Below are 25,052 nucleotides of genomic sequence, written 5' to 3' on the forward strand. Positions count from 1 at the left end.
CGCGGCCTGGACAGAACTTCATTCATGGGAAGGCGCCGTTTCAATGCTCTGCTTGTAAACCCTGAACAATTGGTAGTTAACAGGGAATACGGGGTTAAAAATAAAAGCTGCAAGAAAAGGCATATTTTTATTATTTCATCACAGATTTAATTTAAAATAACAGTTTTAATTTAAAATAAGGAAAAATGTGCTGATGGTGTGTGGAACTGGATGAGCTCTAGGTCCTTTCCAACCCAAAATATTCTGTGATTCTATGTTGGAGGCCAGCTCTTTCTCTATTAATTCTCTATTAATTTAAGTTTTAATCACCCCAGGCCTGTATCTGGGTTTTCTGACTCACATTACACGTGGGACACAGACATAAATACAAGAGTCTGGAAGGCTTTTTCAACTTCAGATCACTTGTTGCTGTAGCGATCTGGATGTGTGGAACATGTACATCCTCTTTCTATAAAGTTGTTTTGTGACGGAGCAGCATAAGGTTTGATTAGAGAGCACTAAAATGCAGCTATAGCTTGCCATGCAGGACAGAGCTGCTTAAGAATTGCATGTTTCATCGCTTCACAAATCCAGTTTAGGAATTGAAAATTCACTTGACGTCATTTGAACCATTTCAATCCAGACGCATGAAAATTTACTTTATGAGGCTGGGACTGAGGTGTTCACAAAGTAGCTTTTCACCTTCCTGTTCATGGGGACATGTTTCACAGCAGCAGATTAATTGTGGTTTTGAACAGTGCAAAGTCAGGTCTACAACTAGTAGTGCTATGATTCTGCTTTTTATTCCTCCCATCACCCACAGAGACATGCTCAGTCTGTCAAAACCAAACACACAAACACACAGAATTGCTAGAATTGGGTCTCGTTTCTGGATTTTAGATCCACATTCAAATCTGAGCTGGCCAGATTGTACCCTGCATCCTCATCTAGTTAATTTTTATTTTTCCAGCCTGAAGTTTTGGCTTTAAATGATAAGGTTGGACCTAAATCCAGGACTAACACCTGAAAATGATTTAGACCTGTTGTCATCTCTGTTCTCACCTAGAGGAAGCTTTTCATCTGAGTGAAAAGATAAAAAAGATGTGAGGCTGAACCCTTACACAGGAAGTTCAAGGCATGGAACAAGACCAAATCCAAGCAGGTATTTCGATGGCTTCTGTGGTCAGTAGTTATATGTTGTTGATTCTCAAGTCTGACTTAGGGCAGTAGGACTAGGAAGTGATGAACAAATTGAGGGCCATTGGTTGATATCTAGGTGATATTACATGGCTGCTGCTATAGATGATCTAAACAGACCAAGTTGATTACTGCAATAAAGAAATATGCTGGCCAAAGTGTCTTGTCTAACACCGAGCTCACAGGCATACCTGTTTGTGGTTAACTAAGGCATGTTTTGCCTAAGGTTGTCTAGAACGGCACGTCAAACTCCTACTCTCTGCATGTCCTGAAGGCTATCTTGTACAAACTCATTGTGCGATCAGATTAAAAACACTATGCTCATAACAAAAATAATTTTGTGACAAGCTAAAAATTCACAACTAACTTTCAGAAATAGCTGAGAATTAAATAAATTTGACTGAAATGCCAAACCCGAATCTCGTATGGTAATCGTGAGAAGGCTGTAAAAACACCTTTTAATTATGATCCTGTGTAGTATTGCCTGCAGCTACTCTTGAAATAATTCAGTTGGGTTTTTAAGAGTCTTGCAAAGCATTCTGAACATAGGTGCAGGATTTACAGCATGATCACACTTCGAGAAGCCAGTGGCCATAAGAAATGTCATCGATAAACAGGGTCCCCGTAGGTGTGTGTACACCCAGTCAGCATGGAAGGGACATGCTTTGGGACATGCTGCACACAACAGGACCTTTCAGTGGTGATGTGGGTTCTAGAGAAGCTTGTGGCTAGAAAGTTTCTCAACCCCAACACGAAGCAACTTGTCGCAACAGCAGAAGGGCAGATACACGTCATGGTCAGTCCCAGGGTACCTGGACTTACTCATTCAAAACCAGCCCTTAAAACTGCCTGTTCTGCTTCCCATGCAAGTCCAGCGACTGAGCAGGGTTTTGGTAGGTGTATCTCTCATTTCTTCATGACACAATCTTACCAAAATGTAAAAGGGCAACAGTTTTCAAAGCCTCAGCAGAATTCCTGTTCTCTAATACAGCTTCATTCTGAAACAGTAAGTTTTGTCAGATTACCATCAGAGTTTAGACGAAGACTTATTTACATCATAGCATTTGAAAGGGATTTTGCTGAGCCTGGAAATCTCTGTACTCAGGAACATGCTCTCACAAATGAATTTTTAGTCCATTTCTCAGAGGAGACAAATATTGATAGTTGTAGCTTCTACCACTAGCAGTGCAGTGTTGGAGTACCTGTTACTGCTGAACAGTATCAGCAAGCATTTTAGCTTAAAGATATGTTGTCCTTTTTTATATTGTATCTGGTTAGGAGTTCTTGTATTAGAGAAATAACTTTTACAGAGTTTAAAAGAAACCTTAAGCTCAGCAACCAGTCTGTATTACAGTTAGAGCTTGACCTTGTAAAACACAAAGATCATTCCCAAAAGACATAGAAATAGTCCTTGACTAACTTTTAAGCAGAATAATCTTGTATTTTAAATAATAGTACAGAAATTATTGCCAGGGTTTATAAATATAAGCAGACTGAACAAAACCCCAGTCTTTTTAGTATTTGTATATGTGGACCAGCAGTACAGGGCTTCTTTCACTGTGCTCAATGTTATGATGTCAGTTTTCCTTGCCATGATATCATAGCAAAATATGTCATAACGCAAGTGAAGGATGAAGGGTAGCAGGATGAAATAGTGCCCACTCCCTGGTTACATCCTGATACAGCCTACGCTTGGTAATAACAGCAAAGTTCATTTATCAAGGGATAGTCACTGATTCCTTCCATTCGTTATTGACACCATAGGAAGAACACATGGCACTTTCTTATTTCTGTCTGGCTACATAAGTCTAGTGTTGAACAACTGATTTCTAGTAAAATGCAAGAAAATAGACAGGAACTGGGATAATCTGTATTTGTTGATGTGCACAACATCAAAACAAGGCAGGACACCTGCCTACCGTCAAGTTTATGTTCAGCTTCATCTCTTCTCAATAGGACTTGCAGTTTTGTGCAGGACTTTTGGTTCTGGAGGAGCTTTTTGTACTGTGAGTTTTCATGATCCTTCTTAATGTTTACTCTGAAGCATTGGCATCTGTCAACAGCATTCTGGTCATGAATTACCACTGTTTCTGTCTGTTCTAACACCCCCAGATACCTGTAGTAGACACTAAGTCTCCTCTGTTGGATGCCATACCAGAGAGCCCTGAAACATAGCTCCTCCTGAGCTCCAGAACAGACGCATACTGACTTCCTGTTACTCTCATCTCTTCCCCAGGAGTTACTGGGGGCAAAAGGTGAGGAATGAGGTGCATCACCCCCAGAGCTGACATGGGGGGAGGCAGCACTGTGCTCTGTGCTGCTTTCCCACTCTTCCTCCCAGTGACTGTCCTCTGCTCTCGTGGGTCAGCCTTTGGCAGCCGTGTGTCCACAGGACAACCCTGCAGCACCACCTCTGCCTGGCCTGGGGCCCTTCCAGCTCTCAAGCAGTTTGAACCTACACAGGGTCATTTGGCTGGGCTCCCTGCTCTGTGCATGAGCTTCTGGCAGCCTACAGAGTGTGATCCTTTATCTATATCAATCTTATTTCTCTCCATTGTGGCCAGTGAATCTTGTTTTAGAATGATAGGCAGGATTTGCCACGGTAAAAGTTTATCTGGTGCTTTCTTGATGCCTTGCTGGAGTTCTTAGTGCTGCCCTCGATACGGTCAAGGTACACATCCTATAAAAAAACCCCTGTACAATCAGGTTGAAAATTCCAAATTTGGATACTATTTCACAAGACAAATGAGCTTTCATGGATTTTAAATTTCAGTGTCTCCATATGTCCTGCAGCCTGCTTTGAAAGGGAGGGTATTTATAGCTGTCATTTCCAAAACACTACAGTAAAAAAGCACCATACAGTTTATAGTCACAGCAATTTGGGTGATTGTTTTTATAAGGTTGCAAAATGCTGCTTGATTTTAGAGGCAGAAGTTTGCTAAAATAGTTGGTAGAATGATAGGAATTGACATGCTAGAATCAAAATAGAATTTGTCTTGGGGAAGACTTAGTTTTCTCCAGATTTTCTATGAGAGATCTGTGAGAACTGCTCTTTCTGACTCACTGCCATTATACTTCATGTGTTTCATCTTAATGACAATTTCTGGTTTCTTGCTGTACAGGTATTGAAAATAGAAGATTTTTCTCCCATCAGATTGCCTCTGTCTTGAATTAGGTAAAACCAGTTGTGGGGACACAGGTGTTTTAGGTTGATTTCCTGGTTCAGATTTACTTGATAATGTCCTTACACAGTAAGATCGTGTCAAAACTTGTACTGATGTCAGTGACTACCAGGGAAATTGGTGCCTTAGACCCAGCCCTACGAGGTGGGGCTGCTGGCAGCTGGAGGCCTCTGCTGTGCCGGGGCTGCTTGGAATACCCAGGGTCAAATCAACTCTCATTCCATGTGGTGGGAATTGGTGTGGCCCAGCATTTCCCTGCCTCTGTAGGACACTTGTTTAGTTTATAAGCCATTTTAACCCTCCGTTTTGAATGAAGAAATCACAGTTGAGGTACATTTGCCTCTTCTTGGTTACCCAGCACACTAATCCAATTCAAGCGTTAGAAAGTTTGTATTAAAATTAATTTAAATTAAAGCTTTGCTCTTTTCATCCACCTGAGCTTTTAGATTTCTTTAATGCCCCCATTTCTAAAAAGATAAGACAAAGCCTGTCAGCTTCTCCTTTGGCTCCCCACTTGTGTAAAGCAGGTGTCAAACGTTACTCCATACAGATAGGATTTTACACCTGCCTTCTTCAGTCAAGGTACAAGGCAGTGGAAAATCAGGCTCAACGTTTCTGCATTGCTCTTGGTGTTTGCTGGGAAAAACAGCACTTTCCGTGTGGAGCTGCTGCTTTCCTGCAGGGCCACCCCTGCCAGTGCCAAGAGCTGCTGGTGGCTGAGCCTCGGCTATCCTGGGACTGTGCTTTGTGAAAACCAAACAGAGCAGAGCAAGGACATCTTCTGCTGCTTGTTTATTGATTTAGGGCTCTTCCTGCCTGTTTCTGGGAAGGCAAAACTGAATAAAAGGGCACCTAAATTATTTCACTTTTAATTTCCTTTCTCCAAAATTAGATTGAGTCTGATGCATATTCCACAAATAAATTACATGGAGCTAGAGTGGTTAAATGAACTTTGCCTGGGGATTATTGGAAAGATAAATATTTAAACACTGCACTTGAGGTAAGTCCTGTTTATGCAACATCTGGGGGTTTTGTTGCTACTTTTTATTCCTATATTTTTTTTCCTATTGTGGCTTTTCGACTCAGCTCAACCACGAGGACATTAAAGCCGGGTGACCACCACCTTCCAGAAACTGGGCTTTCTCTATGGTTGCCTGCAGAGGGCTTTGCTTTCTTCTTAGCAGATGATCTTTGCCTCCTTTTACTTTTGCGTACGGCATGAATTACATCTCATGTTTTGTTTCAGTTAGAAGAATTCAAAGTAGATTCCGAAAAATTCAAATGATAGCTCTTGGGAATAAACCAGCTTCTATTGTGTAACTGTAAGCATTGCTCGAAAATCTTAAATTGCCGAACTCCTAAACCTTTGAGCACTTTAGTGTATGAAGCTTAAATTGTAAGGATTTATTTTAAACTAATAGAGTGAAGAAATCGCAGGATGACACTCAAATAAACCAGACCTAAACTCCAGGAAACTGCTGAGATAGGAAAGGATTGCTATGATTTCCATGACATATGGAGAAGTGCGAACAGTAATACAGATGGAGACTGCTGGTTACCTGTTCAGTCATTCACTGGTCAAGTCCATAACCTTCGCTTCAGATGACAGAAGATGGTAACAGTGCCTGTAGGTATTGTGTATATCAAACTGAATACTTCTTTCTACAGTAAAAAGCATGATAAGCAGATTAATGAAATCTCTAGGTGGTCAGATATTAAAGGTTAATACAATGAAATAATCCGTATCTCTGTAAGCTCATAGTACAAAGAATCTTCAATTGAAGACATTGATGCAGATAAAGTGTTAAGCAGCAATAATAATTGTCCTTGTTGTGACATCAGTAAGAGAATCGTGACATTAACTGGCTGCTTAGATTTTCATGCTCATCCAATTAGGAAAACTTCTTTTAATTCTAAGTCAGCTTTGTTGTTACCAGATCCAAAGTTACTTTGTTAAACTTCAATGCATGAAATTTATACTCAGAAATTAAGCAACTGTATTGTCTATAATGGTCAGAATTTAGCAAATGCATTTCATTTTCAAACTTGAACTTGGGTAAGAGTAAAGAGGCTTCACAGCTCGGTCAAATTCAAAAGGAAGTATTTTTGGTGACTTGTCACGGTCTTGTGTATAGAGCTCTGTGGGCAGTGCTGCCATCCTGCAGCGCCAGTGACCAGCAGGTTCCCTGGGCATGCATGAATGGGATGGGGGGAGGCTTGGTCATGGTACCTGACGGGACTGGGTGTCTGTGTTCTGTCATTGACAAGCTGATCTCTCATCAGACAATTCCTTCCAAAATGACTGTGGCAAAACTGTGTCACATCCTGCAACTGACTTAGGCTCCATTCAGGAAAAAATAAAACCATGAGGTAGGATTTCTGCCCAAGAGCCTTAGGTTTGGCTGGAGTTTAGTAAAGAATAAACTGATGGGGCAGGAGTATGTTTGTAAGAAGGGGACGTCAAACCTCGGACCTACACGCATCCTAGAGTGAACCTATGCTCACCAGACTAATGGTGCTGCCAGCTGCCTCTAGTTGCAATGTGTGGTTTGTTTCTTTGTAAAACACAAGTGGAGTTTATTTTGTCAGGTTCACTGGGAGGACATGACTCTTGTTAATATGTTCAAGTAACAGGAGGTTTTCGCATGCTGCTGCTGCTGCAGTGCAAGCACAGTGCACACATTTCTGTTTGAAGGAAATCATAGCAGTGAATTCAGGAAGGAGGGAAGTATTAAGTACTTCTTAGTAAGAAGTACTATGGCAGACTACTGATTTTCCTTTTATTTTTCATTAAAGTGCACTGAAAATACAGGGAGCAGCATAGTGTAAAAACAGGGCACTTCTCCATGAGCGGAGCATCTATCAGATGATTACTCATGAGTTTATTCTTTTCTTTAGCTGCTCAGAGGCCAGTGTTGCAGCATCTATTTCAACACCCTCCTGTCCTGAGTTCAGGTGTAACAGTTATTTTTCTCCTTTGTAGCTGGTGCAGTGCTGTGGTTTTGATTTTCAGCCTGGGAACAGCGCTGATAACACCGATGTTTTTAGTTGTTGCTCAGTAATGTTTACTCTGACCAAGGACTTTGTGAGTCTCATGCTCTGCTAGGGAGGAGGGAAGCAGAGACAGGACACCTGACCCAAACTAGCCACAGAGGTATTCCATACCACAGCACGTCATGCCCGGTATAGAAACTGGGGGGAGTTACCCTGGAGGCTCAGATTGCTGCTTGTGTTGGGCTGGGTGTCGGTCGGCGGGTGGTGAGCAGTTGAATTTTCTCCCCTTGTTATTCCCCTCATCATTACTATCATTGGTGGTAGCAGCAGTGATTTGTGTTATACCTTCTGGACTGCTCTTATCTCAACCCCTGGGAGTTACATTCTTTTGATTCTCCTCCCCATCCCTCCGGGATTGGGGAGGAAGAAGAGGGGAGTGAGCAAGCGGCTGCATGGTTCTGAGTTAATGGCTGGGCTCAAACCACGACACTTCCTTTCCACAGAGCACTTTTTGTGCTGTTCCTTGGTTTGGGTTGTTGGTCAATTGGTTTGTTTGTTTAACATGTCACATCCAACTGTGTGTAGTTGGTTCTTTCACACAGCTTATGCGGCAGGGCCATGGTGACCCCGGCACAGCAAGCACCCCAGGCTTGGGAACGCTGGCGTGCTGTGTACTGTTATATCCCCATGGATATACTCCGGTGTTTTGAATGATGCTCATGAGTACTTTTACAAACACTTAACATTTAGATAACAAGTTAAGTCTTCCAGAAGAATAAGGATTCGTTCCTTTTCTCAACAAGAAGAAATCCTCTACCAACTTTTGAGACACAAGGAAGGGAGTAACTGTATGTTTTACCTTTAACTGGTTCCTCTCAGGTTTTGGCTGGCAGGGTATGCTTAGTTTTGAGTCTGAAATCTGTCCTAAACGCAGCCAGGTTGGCTGGTTACTACTGTGCATCTCCAGATCAGAGCTCAGGAGCTTTCAAAGCTTTTTGTGTTCCTGAAGTCTTCTGGAGCCCGTGTTTTCAACGACTATCTGATGTGCAGGGAGCTGTTCTCACTGTACTTGCTTGCTCTTTTTGAGCACTCATACCACTTGATCAGTGTCTTTTTTAACCATTTTAATTCGGCAGTTTTGACCAATGATTGTTGCAGTATTTTCTGAAATTGATTGAAATGTCTGTATTTCCCTGTTCATTCAGTGTTATTATTACTATGTGGGGTGAGAACAGAAGATAGGTCAGCCCTAGATCTGTTAGGAAAAAAACATATACAACATATTGGAAACTTGTTGACTTTTCAGAAGAGCAGTACAGTGATGTTTTGAAGATTTTGTGCATTCTGAACAGTAACTAATCTTTGAACATAATTCGTGTTTGAATCCAATTTGCAAATCATCCTAGCATCACAGAAAAGGAATGTTGGATGTAATCATAGAATCATGGAATAGTTAGGGTTGGAAAGGACCTTAAGATCATCCAGTTCCAACCCCCTGCCATGGGCAGGGACACCCCACACTAAACCATGTCACCCAAGGCCTCATCCAACCTGGCCTTGAACACTGCCAGGGACGGAGCATTCACAACCTCCCTGGGCAACCCATTCCAGTGCCTCACCACCCTAACAGCAAAGAATTTCTTCCTTAGATCCAATCTAAACTTCCCCTGTTTAAGTTTGAACCCGTTACCCCTTGTCCTGTCACTGCAGTCCCTAATGAAGAGTCCCTCCCCAGCATCCTTGTAGGCCCCCTTCAGATACTGGAAGGCTGCTATGAGGTCTCCACGCAGCTTTCTCTTCTCCAGGCTGAGCAGCCCCAACTTTCTCAGCCTGTCTCCATACGGGAGGTGCTCCAGTCCCCTGATCATCCTCGTGGCCTCCTCTGGACTTGTTCCAACAGTTCCATGTCCTTTTTATGTTGAGGACACCAGAACTGCACACAATGCTCCAAGTGAGGTCTCACAAGAGCAGAGTAGAGGGGCAGGATCACCTCCTTCGACCTGCTGGTCACGCTCCTCTTGATGCAGCCCAGGATACGGTTGCTTTCTGGGCTGCGAGCGCACACTGCAGCCGGCTCATGTTCATTTTCTCATTGACCAACACCCCCAAGTCCTTTTCTGCAGGGCTGCTCTCAATCTCTTCTCTGCTCAACCTGTAGCTGTGCCTGGGATTGCTCCAACCCAGGTGTAGGACCTTGCACTTGGCATGGTTAAACTTCATCAGGTTGGCATCAGCCCACCTCACAAGCGTGTCGAGGTCCCTCTGGATGGCATCCCTTCCCTCCGGCGTACCAACCGAACCACACAGCTTGGTGTCATCAGCAAACTTGCTGAGGGCGCACTCAATGCCACTGTCCATGTCACCGACAAAGATGTTGAACAAGACCGGTCCCAACACCGATCCCTGAGGGACACCACTCGTTACCGGTCTCCAGTTGGACATTGAGCCATTGACCACAACTCTTTGTGTGCAGCCATCCAGCCGGTTCTTTATCCACCGAGTGGCCCACCCATCAAATTGATGTCTCCAATTTAGAGACAAGGATGTCGTGTGGGACAGTGTCGAACGCTTTGCACAAGTCCAGGTAGATGACGTCAACTGCTCTGCCTCTGTCCATCAGTTCTGTAGCCCCGTCATAGAAGGCCACTAAATTGGTCAGGCAGGATTTCCCCTTAGTGAAGCCATGGTGGCTGTCACCAACCACCTCCTTGTTTTCCATGTGCCTTAGCATGCCTTCCAGGAGAATCTGCTCCAAGAGTTTGCCAGGCACAGAGGTGAGACTGACTGGTCTGTAATTCCCTGGGTCATCCATTTTCCCCTTCTTGAAAATGGGGGTTATATTTCCCTTTTTCCAGTCGTCGGGACCTTCACCTGACTGCCATGATTTTTCAAATATGATGGCCAGTGACTTAGCAACTTCATTTGCCAGCTCCTTCAGGACCCGCGGATGGATTTCCTCAGGTCCCATGGACTTGTGTACGTTTATGTTCTTAAGATGGTCTTAAACCAGATCCTCTCCTACAGTGGGCCTAGGGTCTTCATTCTCAGAATATAACTTATGTTGACAGAAGAGTAAAAATCCAAAGCATTTAAAACCTTAATGGAGATGATTTGATAACTTACTGCTTCCAACACCAGCAGTTTCAAATAGCTTTGAAGTATCACACTAGCCAACTCAACAGATTACGTGACCTGATTGTGAGACTTGATGACATGAGAAACGTGCTGCTGTGATGCACACTTGTCTTAATTTGCATTTATTCAGCAAGTTCAGAATATTGGGGCAAATTTCTTCCTGGATTCAGTAATTCCGTCAGTATAAATCCTGTTTGAGATAGTTCTTTGCCTCTTTGTAAATCTAAATAGTTTCACTGCAGCTCTAATGATTTGCTGGTTGCCTGGCAATAGTGTGGGAAACAAAAAGAGCAAGTGGGAAATTGGAGAACTGATGTTTGTCATGAGTTCCTTCTGTACTCTCTTTGCTCTGATGAAACTAACGTGAATGAACCAGGTGAAGAATGAATGGTGGATCTGACCCAGTGAGGGCTGCAGAGGGCTTGCTGTCTGTATTCTTACCAGAGATTTAGAAGAAAGAATATTACAGTTGCTGCTACAAGTGCTTTGAACGTACAAGTCTTGTACATTGGTCTCCAGTCTGCCTGTGGAGATGATGGAGGCCAGAGCTCATGGGATTTAGAAGCTGTACCAGAGAAGCTGGAGTTTGAGCCTGTTTGTCAGCTCCTGTAGTCCCAGTGCAAGTACGTGGCTGAAAAATTAAATCCACTCGTTTCAGAAAAGCCACTCCTGTGAGGACCACAATTAACTTCAGATGTGTTCACCTAAAGAACTGCATTAGGCCTGTTTCAGAGTCACTGGCACTCAGCACCATTGCAAGAACTGTTTTCAGCTGTACTGCCTTGAAAATAATGAAATAACTGGTAGGGATGTAAAATAAAGTGATAGTGAAGAGTTAATAAGCAGCATGCAGATACACAACAGCTCTTGAATGGAAAAGACTAATAGAAAGTTCTTTGGACAGGGAAAAGATAGACGTGTTATTAAAGAGGTGAAGATTTTTCAGACAGGATATTACAGTCACATTTTAAGGCCATATCTACTGTTGGATTTCCATGACAGATTTAATCACTTCTAATATTTAATCCCTCATTCTCCTCTGTCCTTGAACCCTCTGCAGTGCAGTTCCCCAGAACAGGGTTGGAGTGCTGACCCTTGGGAAGTGCCTGCTCTGCCAGAGGTTTGAAGTGTTACTGCTATACTCATTCAGATCCCATCAGTCATGAGTGAACACCAGCTTCAAGGTGCCCTGTGGTCACAACCAGTAGATTTGCCTGGACATTAAGTTGGTAAATGTAATTCACCCTGTTAGTGACAGACACCGTTAGGACATTTCATTTCAGTAAAGCAACTGCCATGCTAAGTACGTCTCTGTTTGAAAGTTAGGGGTTGACTTCTGTTACCCAGGTTTTAAAGGGATTTTGCTTCAAAAGATTTTTTGCTAGTGCCTTTTATCTGCAAGATATAGTCTGCTCTTTGCTCTCCTGGGGAACATCTTCAAGTTTACAGATCAAAGTAGTACCTACTAGTAGTAGTACCTAGTCCAGTCGTGGAAGTAAGCTGTGCAATTTATTCTAAGCTAAAGTTCTGTTGAAATGAGACTTCACTTGTATTTAAAAGAACAATATAAGAAGTTAAAACCACAGAACTGAAAATGTCAACTGAATCTCTCTCTTTAATCTTTAGGAGCTGATGAAACATTTTCATCAGTCACTCGGTGACATTATTTTGGTTAATGATCTAATATTAGCAAATACTAGTAATGTATCTCAACTGGTTTGTATATATGTTCCTACAACGAGCCATGACAGTTTTTCCAGTTGCTGCTGCTATTTATTACCAATCTGATCATACTCGCATGTAACGATAGAAAAGTGTATCGCATGCTTGACATGTATTCTGCTTTCTAACTAAAAATGATCGTTTGTTGCATTGTTATTTCAGTTATAATAGAAATCCTGTTTATCTTTTCTGTTGCTGTTGTTAATACTCAGATGTATTTCATGCCTGTTATATGTATTTGTAAGGGGTCACGCAGTGTAGTCCATTTCCATCTCTGCCAGTTTTTAACTGTCACAGTAGAATTTATACTTTTCTGAATTCAAGAAAACCTTTGAAAAATAAGTATTTTTTTGTAAACCAGCTTTTCCCCCTCAACAATGCATTTCAAGGAAAACATGCCATGAGTCCTGTTAATATCAGCTCTAAATGAAGTGGATCCATTGGTACCTGCTAGATCTTCTTTCCAGGCATCTCTCTGCCAAGTAATTATAATGTAAATTGAAAGGAGACCAGTGGAGCTGGGAGGTTTTCACTGATGCCATCACAGCTGTATCGTACATAACGTTTACCCAGATGCATGAAAAGTCTTGAGACTGCCTGTTCTGTTAAGCCAGAAATTCCTGTCAAAGGGCATCCCAGTCTGTGCTGGGATGTGGTATCCGCATGAGATCTGGGTGTTGGACTCCAGGGCAAAATGAACTCTCTTACCTCAGATGATGTCAGTGCATTTTTCTGAGGGAGAAAGCAGAGGTTTTAGTTTGTTTTGGGGTTTTTTTTCTAATCTGAGTTAGTGTTCCTGTGGCACATACAGGATTCCATGGCTTTGGAATCACGGGAAGATATGTGGTCCTCTTAATTACAGGAGTGCCATTAGTATGGCAGTAGTTAGAGGTCTGCCAGCATTTCCATTACAAACTCGGCTCAGTGGTTTATAGCTCCATCAGAAAAACGTGGTGCTGCCCCTCTGAAGGTTGAGTCAGGCATCATTTGTTCCTCCTTCTCCCCCAAAACCTTTGGAGAAAAGGTGTCTAGTTTTAAAACTTGAAAGCAGTAAATAAGTGACTCGATGGTGACAGTGCAGGACTGTGCATTCCTACTGCCTAGCAGGAACCTTATTCTTAACCTGCTGTAGAGGTGACCTTTACTGTATAATGCTTTTGGCTGTGCATTTGGCTATTTTGAAACTCATCAATTGTTTTCATGCCTACATGCCTTAGATTGGTTAGATTGAAACAGATCCGTGAGCGGCAGTTAAATGTATTTTAGATTTAAACACCAACGCTTAAAGTGATTCCTAAATGAGAGTTAAATAAAAGGCTTTCAGTTTTCATAGTTACAGATTGCCAGAGCATTAGTCTTAAGTGCCCAGATTTTCTGCACAAGATATCAGTGACTTTATGCAGGCACTGAAATGTGGCAGCCACAGTTTTGTGTGAAATAGAAAGCACTAAGAGATGGGTTTCAGAATGATCTGCTCTCCTGTGGTGGTAATCCTTGACTTCAAACCTTGAGGATGCCCTGTCATAAGATATATGACATCCTCACTTAACTAATGTACAAAACTAACTAGGATTCCAAACCTTGCATTTCCTGTAGGAAATGTTTTGTGACTGCAAGTCTTTAAATCAGATGTAGTTTTCTCCTGAGAAGACATACTAGCGCTAGCTCGAGGATTGATGCAGAGATCAGTTGCAAACCTTCATGGCCTGTGTTGCATAGCTGACAGCTGTAGTTTCACGCTTTGAAAACTCTGGTACATTGAAAGGGTACATCCAAAGATTCCTCCTTTTTCCGATGAGGCAGACCAGAAACTGATGTTCTGTCAAAACAAAAAGAAGTGACATAGGTGTGTTTTGTGGGTGTCCTTTCTGTGTTTTAAAAACAAAGTTGGAACAACCTGTATTGCCTTTTAGGAAGGTCAGAGAAAGCCCGTTAAAAAGAAAAGAAAGAGATCTGTGTATTGTACGGGGGATCTGATGGTAAGTGGTGTAGAATATGGACCTCTCCATGAGTGCCCACTTGCTCTTGTGCAGGTTTGCCTTCAGTTACAGTAGTTTTAAAGCAGCAATCCTTAAATCATTCTGAAAATACATGTTTAAAGTATAGGAAGAGCATATGTGAATCTGAATTAGCTTTATAAACTTGCAAGTAGGTTTGGATGTCACCACAAGCCAAGTGATGTTCCTGTGCTTTATCTCTGTATCTTAATGTCAGTCTTTGGAATCCCAGGACATTTCCCCCTTAGACAGGTGTTTGTGTTTGTGAGCTGCTGTGCAGTGTTGTGCAGAGCACAGGGAGATAAGCGTGAACACCAGTTAACCTCTCGACAATCCTTTGAAAGTGTTTGGAAAGTCATTTTGTCTTAAGATCTCTGAGAATTCTCAGTTTATTTTCTCAAGCATCAGCTTTGCATTTGATTGTGTTTACTGTGGTAAAGTTTGGCACTAAATGAAGGTTTCAGACCCTGTAACACTTCCTGTGCTGCTGCTGCTGCCCAGTGTAAGTACGTGTTGAGGGTGGTCAGGTCTTCATTTCTAGTTACAGTCCTTTTCTGCTCAGTATTTGTATTTATGCTTTGTTGGGAGATACCATGATTGGGAGATCTAAAACTGCTTCAAAGGAATGATGGAAGTAAAACTGGATATTCACAGAGCTTTCTGAGAGAGAGAACCATATTCATATGTCTTCGTGTATTTGATTTCCTAATCAATGGCTGAATTATTATTTGCATTCTGTGCAGAAGCTGGAGCCTTCGCTACAGAACTTGGATATTCTGTAACAGAAGCTAGGATCTGCCTTTAAAGAAGGGGGTTTTGGTGAATTAGACATCATTGCTTTCATAAGTGGTCACAAAAAGAATTTGCAGCCTTACTAAATAATAGAAATCAAAGGGAAAAGTAAAGAAGGTGATTACTTTGTCATCATTAATGATCATAACCTTGGAGAGTGTGAGTTTCGGAGTCAGAAAACACCGTAACAAACCATAAAATAGGGAATAGCAGAAATTCAGTTCCAGAAGTGAAGTCAGAAGAAAGGCATGCAAGAAAGTTCAGATGCTCGTACACCAGCTGGATGTACTGGGAATAAAACGACACTGAAAACGCACGCAGTAACTCATCCGCGCATACATAGCTGTATGGAGCTGAGCAGCAGTTCAAGTAACCCCATGGCAAGAACAGCTTCGGCTGCTTTATGGTCATGCTTAAATAATTTTCATAAATGGTGTAATCATTTAACTCCTGGTTTCTGTCTCTAATATCTCTAATACGTCTTTCTTGTTTTCCCCCTTAGCTAACAATGCCAACATTTCCTGTTGTTGTGAAGATTGGACATGCTCATTCAGGCATGGGAAAGGTGCAGATGCTACTTACTGCATGTTAGGAGACCGGGTGTTTGTCTAAAATAACACGCATGTTCTGTTGTTTCCTGGATAGTTTAACTTTTCATTGTCCAAAGTCTGTCTCGGATCCCTACCCCTGCAAATCCCTGCTTGTACATTAGTCGAGAAGGCATCTCTCTTCAGGAAAAAGTATTAAACCCCATAATGCTTCACTTTGAAGCCTTTTCAGTTTACACATTGTCCTGTCTAGGGCATTCTTTGAAACATGCTGAGATGCTTTCTCAAAGCAGAACCTTACTTACGGATTTAGTTGACTGAAATGAAACTATGTAAGAGTCAAGGTCTGTTTGCACAGTCCAGCTTACTGGACCTGGGAATATAGAAAGGTTTTGCCTTGGTTCTTTATTAGCTTCAGCTTGATACTGAACTTTTATTCATTTCCTATCTTAATGTATTCTCTGTGATTGTTTCATACCACTATATAACTGCTGCTTTCTTTCTCCAAAGTAATTGCATTTCAGTGGTGAGTACAGCTGTTTTGATATCACTTATCTCACAATGCTGGTTCAGTGGGAAATGATTTAAATCTGGCTATCATTGATAGAGGTGAAAATTTCCAGTCATTATAGATTAACCACTTTCTGTCGCTGAAAACACTTCAGTGGTTTTTAAAACAAATCATCAGAGAGTAGGTACATTTATCATCTTGAATTCCAAAAGCTCCATGAACATAATATTTGCCACTAGTAATACAAATAGAAAACTGATTAAACTGTGTTTTAGTCAATAATTATGCAGTTGTACTGTATATTATGTTCTTTTGACTATGACTGTTATGATTTATTTCACCTTCAGTAAGTCAGTGGAAATCCATCAGAATTAAGAGCAGAATTAACCACTTATTCCTTGAACTGCAGTTTCTGCGGGTTGCGTATGTGAAGTATTAGAATGTTCATATTGTACTTTCAATATTCACCTCTCGTTTATAGAAAAGGGAAATAATGCACAGAAATGTTCAGCACATCAAATGTCTAGAAATAGATATTTTTAGCTATAGATTTTGAAATCCTGGAAGATTAAATGCTGTTCTTTTGTAGTACAATGCTTACTTCGGAGTCCAAACAGAGGTTGTCTTCCTGACAGGCATTACAAGGGGTAGAGGTTCCATTGGTTGTAATTAGACTCACACATGCTATTTTCAGAAACCAGGTTGAAACCAGGCATTGTGTCTGGTTTTGTGGCTGTCAACCAGCAAATTACTCTGTATTGTTCTCCAACTGAGAGTTGAGAGCAAGTACTTAAGCCTTATGACTTCTTTTAGCTTCACCAGACTCCATTTAATATCCGTGGTCAGCTGGGGCACACTGGCCCACAGGTTCCCTTTTAAGTACCAGGTGACAGTGGAAGCAAACAAGATGCTGGGCTTGCAAAGACCTCCAAACTCTCCTAATATTAGATAACATGAGAAATACTAATCCCTGCCTCCTTTCCTCACCAGTGTGAACTGTACTTGGAGTCAGCATGTTGGACATCCAGTTTTCCTCTCCCATTTTCTACTAGCCCTAAGGCTTCTCTTCCCCCCCCCCATTTCAGCCCGCTTCCTTTAAGTCAACTGGAGAGATGTGCCCTCCCTGTCCAAAAGTGATGCCTCTGTCCTCTACAGTCTCCTCCTCCCTCCCCCCCTAAATCAGTATTCCCCTCAATTTTTCCACCTCCCTCTTATGTCAAGACATTGATGGATTTAATACCATTCACCACAGTGTTCCACAACCAGGAAATCCTACTCCTAAAAGCCTGACTCCTTGCAGAGAAGTGAGAAAAATGGGAAAAACTGGTCCTACTCCCTTGAGCCAACCCTCAGTGCTCCGTGTGAATGTTTGCTCCTTAGGACCCTTCATCTCCTCCCTCCTGGGAGATAGGTGATGTGACAGTTCATGGTGGGCTCTGTATCCATTCAGTTACATCAGCAGTTTACAGAATGAACCAGAGGGGTGTATAAAGCAGTGTGGCAGATCAGCACACCTTGAAAACCCCTGAAGCCTCCAGATCTCAGACTAACAACCACCGCTTAACAAAAATAAAAAGCAACATAAAATTCCACCATCTACAGATTGCTTTCTACAGGTGATGGGTAATATTTTGTGGAAAAAATCAATACTTTAATGCAGGAATGTTACAGAATCTAGACATCAGATCGAAGAGCCAATACTCTTTAATAAACTGATGCTGTCAAAAGCCGTACTTCTCATGAATGCCATTTGCAACTGAATTCTACATTTTATTCCTAATTACTCTTTTTTCTTTTGTATATGTTGTTTACCTGTGGTATGATGACTGCAGATCAAGGTAGAAAACCACTACGATTTTCAGGACATAGCCAGCGTGGTAGCACTTACTCAGACCTACGCCACTACTGAACCCTTCATAGACTCCAAATATGACATCAGGATCCAAAAGATAGGCAGTAACTACAAAGCATACATGTGAGCCAATGCCTTATGTTCTTTCATCCTTTTGTTTCAAATTTGATAAGCACCAATACGATTAAGCCTGTTGGATGAGTCTCTGAGCTGATGTGCCTCTTGGGACAGACAGTGTTTTAGACTCTCCAGATTTATCAAGACTTTCTTTGAGTTGGTTGTGGCTGGGAGGAGGAGAATAAGACACCAGGTGAGCCTGCCAGAGGGGTTTTCCTGCTAACCTTGGCTTACTTTTTCATTTACTAAGAGCAGCATTTGGAAGGGGATTTGTTTTTATAGAGGACTTGTTAAATCAGATTCCTTTGTATCTTTTCAACAACTTAGGGTAAAATTTTCTCTAAAGGACATAGGTGGCATTCATTCACATAAACCTGAATCATAGCACTCTAATGCGACAAAGTACTCTCCTTTTAACATAACACATGTAGGAAGAATTCTAATCTCACAGTGACCTTCACATATAGGATGAAAACCTCTTCTAACTTTAGAATCCAAGTGGTTTTTTAAAGATCCTGACTGTACGACATTCTACAAGGGTGTTTCAGTTTCACAGACAACATTAAACTACAGGAGCAAAGCAGGTTATCATATAGTAGCTGAGCTATGGTAACTGTATTTATGCATATTTTCAGTCTGTTTCAATTATCAGGCAATGTAATCTGACATACACTCATTTCATTCCTGTTTTATAGACAAGTTAGATCATCTCATGTCTTCGCTCCCTCATGCTTACACTTCTGAGGCACAAAAAATATAACAAAACATGGATAAAAATACACACATGCATTGACGTATGCACACCACACATGCAAAGATATTTCTCTAGGAACTCCTGTAACATTGGAGGGATCAGAATTCCTTTGTATGTTGATGTTCATAAGGTACAGTCAAGTTCTTTATCAGTAAGAACAACTGAACTCCAATCAAACCCATAAACCCTAAGAGAAGCAAAAGTTGGAGCTGTGTTAAAGAAAACGGGTAAAATGTTTTCTAGTATGAAGGACAGGGTTAGCATTAAGTGTCAAGTGATTCAGGAATAGCCAACAAGCTCTGTTAGAAAGTAAAACCAGCACAGGGTTGGGAGAAGGGGCAAAATACTTTAACTTAGGTTGATGTTGGAAGGCCACGTACTCTTAACTTCTCCCCTAAGACATGACTGTCACAAGATCCAAACTGCATGAATCACTGCTGGCCTCTCCTGGCGTATGACTTTAAGGGGTATTTGAGTAAGAATACAAAAGATGAGGCCTTTCAGGAGCGACTCTTCAGTTCATCTGCTGCTCACTGTGCATCTGAGAGGCCTTATCAAAGCACAAGACAGCGCTGCTGGAAATACCATTCCTGTAGGTCAGGTCCCTCCAGCAGTATGGACACTCAGTCCTTCCGCTTTATTCTGAACCCAGAATTATCTACATTTTGCAAAAGAAGTGTGCTGGAAATCTGAGTTGTCCACAGTGCCAAGGCATGAGACTCAAAACGCTTGTGGGGATCGAGAGGTTTCTGGAATCCTCTGTTGGTGACTTGCAGTGTTCTGACAGAAACTCTGACTCAAGCTTCCTACAGAATTTCAGGTGTGGGGCGTACCCTACCTCTCCCTATAGGCAATACAGCCTCTAGCCCCTGGCTTCTGCAGGGAAGTTAATTCCAGTGTCCAGTACATTGGTGCTCCAGACTGTTAACTTTTCGTGGCTTTAGCCCCATGTCCGGAGAGATCCATCCTACGTTTTTTTAACAGCACCATACTGTTACAACCCAAGATCACCTCTCTCCTCTCTGTTCAAACCATTGCTTGATCTAGTCCCACCACTTTTCCAGACCACTTTGTGTCTTTTAGTCCTTTCTCCTTATGCCTCACCTTTTTTGTTGCCGTGGGTTCTACCTTGCCCCTTTAATTCTACTCCGTGCTATTCAGCATCCTCTCCTTCCAGTCAGCAGTCAGCCTCCTTCTGCTAACTCAGACCTTTTCATACTGCTTCTGCCTCTCCAAGGCTAGGCTAGTGCTTTCCTCTCTTATTGGAGCTTTGACAGGCAGATTTCTCATGCTGTGCTACCCCTCATCTGTTGTTTCTAATAAACAGAGTTGATTCGCCTGTCTTAGAGCTCCCAAGTGGCAGAGTCTTAGGGATAAGGCCCAACTCTTAATGGTTATGACACACCACCAGATACCAGCACTCAGATGCAATGTTAGTAACTTGATGGTTCATTCTCTACGGTGCAAATTGGACCCTGCATTTCATAGGAGAGAACCCTACATTTTTTTCTTTGACTGGAAATTTAAATGCTGCTCAGTGTCTGGAGTAATTCTGGAAGAGTCAGCCAATGGTAAATTTATCACTTTCAAACACAAATGTTTCTTCACAGAAGAAGCAGTTGGCCTAAGGGACAGCAAAAATAAGCTAAAATGACAGCCTGTTCCTCCTACCTTTATATTTATTTTTAAGTTCCCACTCAGAAGCTATGGGTTCATCCAAATGCTAAAAGCCGAGCAAGCATTTGTTCTCCAGATCCTTTCATACAGTTAAATCACACCAAAAAATGCAGTACCAGTCCAGTGCTACAAAGCATCATGAAGAGGAGATTTACCAAATGTCTAAAAAATTCTTCGTATGCATACACATACATTATGTCAGTAGAATATCGTTCTACAGCTGGTTCTCATTTTGTTCTGTGACACAGGAACAGAGTACTTAAGAGAGCCACCACAAAAAATACCAGTGAAACATTTGGGTTTGTAGTTTAAAGAGAGTTATTAAGAGCTTCAGTTTTATAATGCTGTGGGAAATTGTGGTAGAAGTGGATCCATGACTCACAAAATACTGGTGCTTATCATCTGTCAGGAGAGATTATAGCCCAAATGCAGCATTGAATCCCTCTAAATACCACAGCTCCTCAAAATGCTGTGTGACGCACATTTAACTGCACTTGGTACCATTACAGAATTCATCTGACTTCAAGGAAATAGAGTTAAAAGGGTCACACGCAATGAAGAAAAACAGCAATACAAAACCACTGCATCCAGATCTTCTCTCCAAAAGCAATACTGTAAATCCATAACTTACTCTACTTTGAGCAGAAGGTCAGTAAAACAAAAGTAGAGCAAATCTACACCAAAGAGCAGCAATGCTATAGAATCACCCCCTAAGCAGGCCACCTACACAAGAGTTGCAGGTAGACATTTCTATGTGTTTTTCTGATGACAAGTCCCTGTCTCAACAGTTTGTATTTTAAATGGTACTAAAGAAGGCAGAAAGGTGTTGGAGAAGGGGAAGCACAAGTTACTATGAATTGTTTATACTAATCATAATTCCTTTTCCCCCAGTTTTAGAACAGTTCTTTATTCTTTGCAAAGACCTCATTGAGTGAAAATACATTGTGTAAAGCACTCAAAAGTGTTAGGGTTTGTTTGGTATATTATTCAGTGTTTAGTAAAAAAGGAGAAAATGACAGTGTGAAAGACCCTTAGCAATTATCAGAATAGAAGTGAAGGAGGGAGGGAAATCTTTGTATTTCAGTAGAGGAAACCGTATATGAATTACAGAAATGATACCTAAGGTTTCAGGTGCCAGCTGGTCTGGTTGGGTGCTTTTTGTATCACTTAACCATGGTCTAATGGAACCCCTGTTGTTCCCTGGAGTTCTGGGTCCAGCCCACAAGCTGTTGAGATTGCACCAGTCAGGTCTGTGTCCATAGTGTTCCTCTCAGGCCTCACCTGGTACCTGCAGCATCCTTGCAGTCAGCCAGGCAGCTGGTCAGGAGGCTGCTTCAGCTTCAACAAGGACCTTTCACGTCAGGGACTGAAAGCATGGCTTAAAGCAAACCACGTTTTCTTCTCTAGTCAGTAGTGCTGAGACTGCCTCAGTGCAGGTGAGGATGTTGAACTAGATATTTGTTAAAAGGCTTCAGGGCACTTTAGCAATTTCTTTTTTTCTTTGATTTGGTCACATCTTGCTTCCTAGAACACACTTTAAATAGTACATTGCCTTTGAGAAGTCTACAACAGATCTGAATTGGGATTTGTGAGAAGTATTATCTCTCTGATGCAGAGTATGTGTGCAGAGTAGTCATGAACTTCTGATTTTTCATTTGTAAGTAGACACATATAGAATCATGGACTGGCTTGGGTTGGAAAGGACCTTAAGATCATCTAGTTCCAGCCCCCTGCCATGGGCAAGGACACCAGACACTAAACCATGTCACCCAAGACTCCATCCATCCTGGCCTTGAACACTGCCAGGGATGGGTATATATAAATATAACTTTAGATAATAAAACAAAAATCACTAAATAGCCTTATTACTGGGCAAACTTATGCACAGCACTCAACATACATGTTCCCCCTTCTCCCACACCAACAGAGAACACAGCATAGACAGGTTGGGATTTCCCCACAACTGCTACTGGCCCTCATAATTAGGTTAATAGAAACATGGAGAGAAAACTATAGCTGCTGCCTAATATACTTTTAATACATTACAGATGTTCCTATTATTTTACTAATTGGAAACACTTCATAATTTGTATCCTTCGCCTATTCCCAATACAGCATTTATGTTTCAGAGAACAGTAATTTCCTCAGCCCTGGTAGCAAGTGCTAGATCTGGGAAGAAATACACTCTCTATGGTTTTTTTCTTAGGGATTAAATAGAAGGTGGTGCACTCAAGCACTGACATAAACCGTTTGGATTATAGTAGTAAACTAGCAAAGAGTGAAAACCATAGAATAAACCAAAATCCAGCTCTAAAAGAGCTCTGAGATCACTTCAGTGGTGTTAAAAATGTAGCTGTCTTGATTTTCCAGTGTTGGGACCTAGCCCTGCAGCAATATGGAGTTGAACTGAGAAGTTGAAGCTTCAGTTTGTTGACATTTGCAGTACCAGTTTGTTACAAAGTAGTCTACCCTTTATAACCAATAACAGCTTCTTGCTAATGCTTTCACTTCATCATAGGAGCTTTTCTAGAAAGGAAGGTCTGAACTGCCTGAGTAGGGAACAGCAGTTCCCAGCACTGTCATACTGCAGAGCGTGCCTACAGCAGAGCGGGTGTTACTGACACTCTGATGCCTATTAGAAGTCTTCACATTTTAGATGTTCTGTCACAAGCTGCCAGGGGTGAAAAAGGTGTAAATACTGCTACAGTGTTCATGGGACAATCAGAGTAATATAAGAGAGAGTGAAAATATAAAGCCACTGGCTCTCTTTGTAATATTTTCCCCCTTTCAGGAGAACTTCCATATCCGGAAACTGGAAGACAAACACGGGCTCTGCAATGCTGGAACAAATTGCTATGTCAGATAAGTAAGTCGAGTCTCATGTACAAGGTAATTAAAAAAACCAACCCAAACCTAATGGGATTTTATTTGCAGTGAAGTTTTTAACATTACACTGTTGCTGTGCAGTGCACAGAAATGCATGTGTCTTGTTCTGTTTGGAAACATGAACATAAGCCAGGAGTTCCAAATGACTTGGCTTAGAGTTCACTACCCAAACTAAGTACTAGCCTTAGTGCAGTACTAGGTGCTGCACCCTTGGGTTCCTACATCCATATCTGCACCTAGAAAACCACTGCAATTCCCTTCCGAAAATTCCTTTATTGGATGCAACCTGTCAGCCATTTCCTCTGGTTCATTCGCCCTTTTCCCCAGCTGTCTTACCCCATGCTACGGTGTTTGAAGCTTTTTTCCTTCTACATCATCTGTTCTAACCAAGCACCCTGGTCTTAACTTTGCATGTTTAAATCATGTTTCTCTTCTCTTTTTTCAGTCCTGCTCCATTGCTTATTTTTCATTTATGGAATTTCCACTGACCTGCACTGTGAGGCTTTACCCAGATGCTGGGATATACCAAAGCTCATTTTCCTCATGTCATCATTTCAGCTCTACTTCAGTTTACTGTGCTTTTCTTGTTCTCCCATCCTTATGCTAGATACTTTACAGTCCAGTCAGAAACATTCTCCTTGCAGTACCATTTTGAAGCTCAGGTCTCCCATTGATAGACCTCCTCTCAATTACCACTCATTTGCTCCAAGGTCACCACAACATACAGCCTTTTCTCCCTCCGTAATCTGTGGGGCTTTTTGATGGCTTTGAGTTTTCTTTTGTTCAGCTTCTCCCAGGTTGCTACCACTGGAAGCTGAAAAAAGCCTGTACAACAGCAGTGTAATTTATTAGTAAGGTGTTTCCATGTTCAACAGTAGTCTGTTGCCGTTGGGGGGGTTGGTTGTTTTGTGGGTTGTCTTTGTTTTAAAGCCTGGAACCTACAAGTTGGTCCCTCTTATGAGCTGAGGGAGACACAGGAACTGAACCATTGCCTGCCCTGGAAAGGTGAAAACAAATAAGACGGGAATTACAACTCGCTGCTGTCCAGCCCCTGTCTAGACTGTGTCCTCACTGAGCTCTCCTCTGGGGATGGAGTGGAGCCACATTATTTTCTCTTTCTCATTTCCCTCACCTTCCTTTAGAAAGTGAGGTTATGTCTTTGCTGAGAGGGAAAAGAAAGTGCTTCAGTGTGTGTGATTACAGTGCATGAGCTCTTCCTCTGTACAAACACAGGCACCTTAGTCTTGCCATAAGGAAAACTAAACAATACCAAGTGTGGGTAATGAGGATGAAACACTCACCTTGCCCAGCTACCTCGCTGTAAATGCTCTCTGTGCTTCGCTTCTGCTTCCATTTTTGAATGTAAGATAAGTAGAGCATAATAGGTATTTTCCCATTAAAAAAACACTAGCCAACAATCCAAAACTTCTTTTATGCTGGTGAAGAAAAAAGCATGGAAAAGGTGGATGTTTTCTCTTAACAAAAAGGGGTATGTATCACACAGCCCCACTTCTTGTTTGATTACCCACCGAAGTGCACAACACAGGGCAAGGAAGAGGGGCGCAAACTGAAGGTTTCTGAAGAGTGGAGGTAGCTTAACCTCCACCTCAAAAGCAACCCAACCTGATGCACATGCATTTCATGCACAAAAGATGTCATGAATTAGGAAGAAGTGCTTTGAAAGCACTGCCCGAGTTGATGTTGTTGGC

General features: G+C 41.9%; 1 protein-coding gene across 1 annotated transcript in view; it reads left to right on the plus strand.

Moving 5' to 3' along the window:
• The window catches only part of SYN2 (synapsin II), a gene marked incomplete at both ends in the record, with an annotated part of 176,368 nt that overhangs the window by 112,898 nt on the left and 38,418 nt on the right, over window positions 1–25,052 (plus strand). The window contains 3 exons of the mRNA XM_080625308.1: window positions 15,501–15,563; window positions 17,890–18,032; window positions 23,249–23,323. Coding sequence (XP_080481434.1) covers window positions 15,501–15,563; window positions 17,890–18,032; window positions 23,249–23,323 — 281 coding nt within the window. The remainder of the gene's footprint in view (window positions 1–15,500; window positions 15,564–17,889; window positions 18,033–23,248; window positions 23,324–25,052) is intronic.

Source organism: Psittacula echo, assembly GCF_963264785.1.
Source record: "Psittacula echo genome assembly, chromosome: 9".
Lineage (NCBI taxonomy): Eukaryota > Metazoa > Chordata > Aves > Psittaciformes > Psittacidae > Psittacula > Psittacula echo.